We start from the raw sequence: 6,560 nt of genomic DNA, 5'->3' as shown, positions 1-6,560 counted from the left end.
AATTATGATGCTTTTTAAAGAAAAACCCACAATGAAAACCCAGATCCACACAAAGAGGAAGACGAAAACTATGGATTTGGCAAAGAGGAAGAGTCAGACGAAAACCATGGATTCGACGAAGAGGAACAATCAGGCAAAAACTATGAATTCGATGAAGAGGAGCAATCCAGCGAAGAGGAAGAGTCCGGGTTGTAGAAGAAGACAATGAGTGAAAGAAGAAGAGGATGATTATTTGGGGAAGACGAGGGAGATAAAAGAGGAAAAGGAAACCAATAAAAATATTTGAGAAAAAAGAAATGAAAACAAATAAAATAATTGTGAAAAATGAAAATGAAACCAATAAAAATAATTGAGAAAAAAAACCAATAAAAATAATTGGGAAAAATAAAAATAATTGATAAAAATAATTGAGAAAAGGAAAAGGAAATAAATAGAAATAAATAGAGAAAAATGAAACCAATAAAAATAATTGAGAAACGAAACGAAACGGAAGAAACTATTTTTTCCCAATAATTCTTTATAAAATGAGAAAAGTTTCTACTCTTTTTAGAACGAGAAACAAGGAACATTACCAGACACGTCCGTTTCTAAAAAAAATAAAAACAGAAACAAGAAACAAGGAACGAAAACATTACCAAACAGGCCCGAAAATTTCTAAAGATTTATCGGTTACAAATTAAAAAAAATAAGAAAATAGAAAAAAACGGGTCATGATAAAAACATATGTTGTGTAGGTTCGGTTTTCAATCCATCACTTCCGTTGAAAATTAAGACAAAAAATGGTGTTTACGTTCGATTAAACAATAAACATTCGATTACATCTAATTACTTGTCATACTTGTAATATGCACACAAAAAAAAAGTGTTTGTACTGCTTTTTTCTAGATCTTTTTGTCATTCGATGCAATTTTCCTAACATGTACACTTAACTTTCATATATAAAAGGTATATCGAAGAACAAATTGTATGAGTTTGTTGTTTGGAAAAAGAAAAATGTATAAACACTACCAAGTGGCAAGGTGTGCATAACATGCAAACCATCCTCTTCCACTAATCTCCATCCCATCTTCTCACATTTTTCTCCTTTTCAAATTTTTTTCAACAAAGGATAAATACAACTTATTATCTAGCAAAAGTTGTTCCGAGTATATATCAATTATAGAAGTTTATCGTTGATAGACTATGTTATCGTAAATATTGGTCTATTACGGATAAGCAATGATAAAATTTGTTATATTTACAATTTATTTAAAATGTTTGTTATACACTCGATTATTATTTCTAAAACGGTTATCCATTATAACAACTTAAAAAAGAAACAAAATTCCACATAGGATCACATTTATGTCCCCCTTGGCCACAGCCACTTGTCCTTAAATTTTGGAATGAGTTTATGCATGTTTGTTTTGTGTCTCACACTTTGATGCACTTTTCTTTTAATAGGTAACAGAATGTTGGTACTTATCACTACTTTTTTCTTTTCTTTTCTTCTGTTTAACTTATGATAGATGTTTATGACTATACTAATTTCATAGTTTCAAATTAGTTAAAGAAAGTGTGCCCTTTCAAGTTTTTGGAGATTATGGAAATATGGTTTAGCTAAATTATTTTAACTATATGGCTAACGATGATTGTTGGTATAGATAATTATAAATTTAAGGGCAAAATTGTATTGAAGTATGTTAGGAAGTAGGTTATAACTGGCTTAATTAGTCGAGACCGATTTAGAAGAGAATTTTTGAATGGGATGAGACAAAGTGATCGTCCTGAATTTTAGGAAAAGAAAGATGGATCGAAAACCTAATTAAATAAAGATTAAAGCAAAAAAATGAGATCCATAAATAGGAGGGAGAAATAATTTAAACTGATTCTCATACAATACATTGAACATGTTATACATAAATTTCTTGAAGCTAACTTAAGCATATATATATATATATAGAGAGTATTGTACATGTGGCAAGTACTATATTGGTGTTTCACTTTCTTCTTTGCTTACAAATAACGAAGAAACTAATAGTTGATTTAGATAGAAAATCGAATTTTATATCTAATTATTCAGTTTAATAACTTGTGTTACCAATTCTTCTTCTGCTTCTGATAAATCAAAAGGTAATCTCTCACATTCTGTTAAGGAAGAATTTAGAAAAATAACGACAAACTCTATAAGTTGATGACACAAATTCCACCCCAAATAACCATATTTTGATTGGCCTCAACTATATCGACGGTATTAAAACTATTAGATCTCATGTCCGTAATAGAATTATTGTTCTCATCGCTATTACAGAACTATACGTAAGATTTTCACCTCATACGACTCAGGTTGATCTCTTCCTTAGAATAACCAATTTCACTGTTGATGTCACGTGGAGGTAAACACTTATCTACCGTGACAAAAATTGGCACCAAAGAATTAATGATAAATGAGAACGATGATTTTCTTTATTTAAGTCAAGCTAGTTATCAAATATATTTACATGCTTTAATTAATGATAAACGAGGAGGTTCTTAAGTCTTAGAATCACAAATGTTTGTGTTCGGGCACTAGGTTTAGAAATCTTGATATTTTAATATCGTATTTGGGAGCAAGTACGAGTTTAGGTAATAAATTTTTTATTTTATGTTTTTTAATTCGTTGATATCTCTAACTTTTGTTAAGAAAAAAAAAATTAATAATCGATAATGAATTTATGAGTATAGAAAATTTTGTGACACAAAATGGAATTAAATGAAATTTGTAACTAAATCAAACAAAGTTGAAATTAGGAAAGAAATATATATATATATATATATATATATAGAGAGAGAGAGAGAGAGAGAGAGAGAGAGAGAGAGAGAGAGAGAGAGAGAGGGGTTGGGTTGGGTTGGTTTGGTGTTACAAAAGAGTGGTTTGAAATTGTAAGCCAACCACGTGTATGGTGATTCACATGGTCCGTAGAGTAGGAAAAGTAGATATTACCACACGTGAACACATCTCTTTAAAATCTCTTCATCTCTTTTATATCGCGTGGTGCCACGTGGCGATATAGACACCGTTTGTCGTGTACCTCACGCGTTTCCAATCTCTCGCGTCTTTTTCCCCAAGTTTTTTGGTAAAGGTTTTATCTCTCTCCTAAATAATTGGGATTAAATGAAATAAAGAAAAAAAGAAAAAAACAATTCCCCAAAATTTAGGGTTTTTTTTTTTTTTTTTAATTTTTTTATTTTTTAAAATTGAAAACGAAATTGCAAGGCAGTGGAGAGACCTATAAATTTGGGGCGTCGATTGAGGGCCGATCATGGTGGTGGAGAAGGCGTTCCGATGATTTTTCATAGCCATTAATTTGATCCCAACACGGAGAGATTTTTCTGTTCTTCGTTCTTTTTGATTTCTTTTTACCTCTATTTCTACATTCTTTCGCTTCTTTATTCTATCATTCAATCCATTCTCTGAGATTTTATACTCTTCTTCTTCTTCTTCTTCTTCATCAATGGCGTTCAAGAAAACCCTAGCTCACCGTCTCTTTAACCTTTCCAAAATCTCCGCGCAATCCCTTACCAAATGCCGGATTTCCTCTTCTTCCCTTGCTGTTCGTGTTCCTCCCAATACTAATACTTCCAACATTGCTCATGATCCGGGAGATCATTCCGTGTTTCGTCGTTTTCTTCACAAGCGGGCGGTTTTTACCCAGCCGGCGATTTCGCCGGAGCTTCGGGAGTTGGCAGCCGGAGGGAACATTGTCGAGAAGTTTAAATCTTTAGGGATTGCACCAGATCGTATCCGACTTGATTGCCTGCGTCCTCCTGCTTCGGAGACGTTGGCTGTGGATCGGGATAGGTCCGACGTGAAGAATGGATTGACAGTGGAGGATGCGAGGAAGTTGCTTAGGGTAACGCGGATGGAGATGGTGAAGAGAAATTTGAGAGAGATTCAGAAATCGTGGATTCCGTATACGGAATTCATTAGGGTTTGTTGTCAGGGGTGTGATGATTCTGATCAGGGACTTGAGATTGCTCAAATGCTTGATGAATCTGGGACTGTGATTGTTTTAGGAAACGTGGTGTACCTCAGGCCTGAACAGGTGATTTATTGTTTTCCCGATCTTGATTTGTGTTCTTATTTTTACTTGTCTTTAATTGCATTAGAGATTTTTTTTTTTTTGTTACTTTCTGTCTTTGAGTTCTACAGATTTTGATGCTGCTTACCAAATAGGTTCTGGGTTTTTTTTCTTTTCACGAGATCTTTATTTTGAAAGTTCTAATCCTGGATACTACCGAGAACTGATATTCTTTTCTGGTTATTCTTTTTTTTTTCTTTTGTTTTCTTCAACAGGCCAGATCTAAATCGTTAAGAGTGGTTCCACGTTTGAGATGTGTTATCTGAAGGATCATATAGACGCCCTTCGAGTTATTCAGTGACAAGATTGTTGTTACATTTTCTAGCTTCAATGGATATGGAACACCCAGAGTCGGATTGATTAGGGGTAGGGTGAGGGTGAGGGGAGTGTGTTATGGCAATTGGGTCTATCAAAATTAGCAAAAATTGACCATAATTTCTGATTCAAATGAATCGGGTAGAGAGAAATTGTTTTAGTCAACTTTCTTGGGAAAAGAGGAAGGGTATGGGTTATATTACAGAAAACAATCTTATGAGAAAAATACAGTGAGAGGAAATAGAGAAGACGACAAGTTTAGGATGGAAGAAAAGTCATTGAATTTTGTTTTGATCTGAGGGATTCTGGTCGTACATGAACTTAGTAAGATGTAGGCTTTGTCATCTTAATTTGATCATGGATTGGTCATAGGAGATAGAGGGTCTAGCCATGTCCTTAATTTCTGGTATACGAGTATGATTTGGATTAATATTAGGATTCACTGCCAGAGAAAGTTTCAAGTTTTAAGGAACGAATATGTTTTGGTAAAAAGGAACGGTTTTAATTCAATTTTGCCTAGAAGGATATAGGAGGCCTTTTGCCAAAGTTCTCTATATTTCTTGTCCTTCACCATCTTGGTGGGTCTAATGGATACTGTAACCCCTTTTATTTGTCCCTTCTCTAATCCTAATACCTCAAACTTACTGACTTTCTGCCTATATTACTTCAAATTACTAACCTAATGAGATCAAATTTTGAAAATTTTCATCCTAGAAACATCTAGCCACCTTGGCCATTTCTTATCCGGACCCCTATTATGAAGTAATATAATAGAATTATTCCTTATACATTTTGTATTTTTTGTAGCTGGGATAGTTTTTTATCCGGGCCCCCTGTTTTTTGAAGTATAATGCTAACAGTTTTTTTCTAATTTATAATACTGTATATTGTGTGGCTGCCGACCAAGTTTTACCTTCAAAAGGCTTGGTTCATCCAGTGAACCATTAGTTTTGCCTTCAACTAACTATACGTGTGCTAGGTAGTACAAGTTTTTACCCAAATATTTCGTATTGTTTGACCTCAGGTAGCTAAAGCCATTGAAGGCCTAATCCCCTTACCATCAGTCATTCCAAATGATGCCATAAGGGAAGAGCTTGAAGCAATGGAGATCCAGAAAGCTGCAATCGACAAACGAGCCGAAGCACTCACACGACGAGAGCTCTGGTGTGGGTTGGGCTTCCTAGTGGCTCAAACAGCTGCATTCATGAGGCTCACCTTCTGGGAGCTCACTTGGGATGTCATGGAACCAATTTGCTTCTATGTCACCTCAGGTTACTTCATTGCTGGTTATACATTCTTCCTCAAGACCTCGAAAGAACCATCATTTGAAGGCTTCTTCCAAAGCCGGTTTAGCACAAAGCAGAAGCGACTGATGAAGCTTCAGAATTTCGATATCGCTCGTTACAACAAACTCCGAAGAGCCTGTTTTCCAAACTCCTCAGCTCCAGAACTTCCTTCTTCTTCAGATTCTATGGTGTATGATAATTCAACAAAGATGCAGTTGGAATCTATACATCATTAAAAAAGAAAATTACAAACAGCTTTAAAATAAAGAAAAGTATACGTAGTGTGCGATGTTTAAGCTGTTTCTTTTTCTTCACTGCTACCTTCTATAACTTTCATTAGGTCCGGCGGCAGCTTTGTAAAACAGAGTACATAGAATTATCATTCACTCTTCTAACAAAAAAACTGAATCCTTTTTCTTTTCTTATTTAATACAAGTTAAAAATTAGGTTGGCTGAGAACCATTATTTAGTCACTTTTGTTCTTCAATACAAACAACAAACATTAGCATGTATACTCTAGTTAAAAAGGAGTCCAAATAGAAAGAAAACCTCTTAGGATTTGACGATTATTGGTATTATTAATGAGAATGATATATGTTCTGATCTGACCTTAACTTAGAATTTTGTTGAACATAAATTTGAATAGAACGTGATATAATTAGTGGGTTTTGACAATTCAGACTTTCGCTCCCATGAAGGTTTGAGGTTGATTTAAACTCCATTTGGACACACGAAATAGTTATTGGAAAAGAAACGACGTCTACAATGACTAAGAAGAGAAAGGGAAGCCAAATTGTAGTTGATAGCGATGTCAATTGTTGTTTATTGCACAATGACAACTAAGTTTGGAAAATAGCAA

The 6,560-nt window shown here is 34.2% G+C and overlaps 1 protein-coding gene across 1 annotated transcript; it reads left to right on the top strand.

The window, feature by feature from the left end:
* Nucleotides 1-3,117: 3,117 nt before the first annotated feature.
* On the top strand, nt 3,118-6,160 carry LOC103497458 (calcium uniporter protein 2, mitochondrial). The gene is made up of 2 exons (XM_017046682.2): nt 3,118-4,064; nt 5,440-6,160. The coding sequence occupies exons 1-2, from the start codon at nt 3,474-3,476 to the stop codon at nt 5,935-5,937; spliced, it is 1,089 nt and encodes a 362-aa protein (XP_016902171.2). The 5' UTR covers nt 3,118-3,473; the 3' UTR covers nt 5,938-6,160.
* Nucleotides 6,161-6,560: the final 400 nt, after the last annotated feature.

The sequence above is a fragment of the Cucumis melo genome, chromosome 11 (genome assembly GCF_025177605.1).
Source record: "Cucumis melo cultivar AY chromosome 11, USDA_Cmelo_AY_1.0, whole genome shotgun sequence".
Lineage (NCBI taxonomy): Eukaryota > Viridiplantae > Streptophyta > Magnoliopsida > Cucurbitales > Cucurbitaceae > Cucumis > Cucumis melo.
Note: the sequence above shows the minus strand (reverse complement) of the source record. Positions and strands in the feature narration are given on the sequence as shown.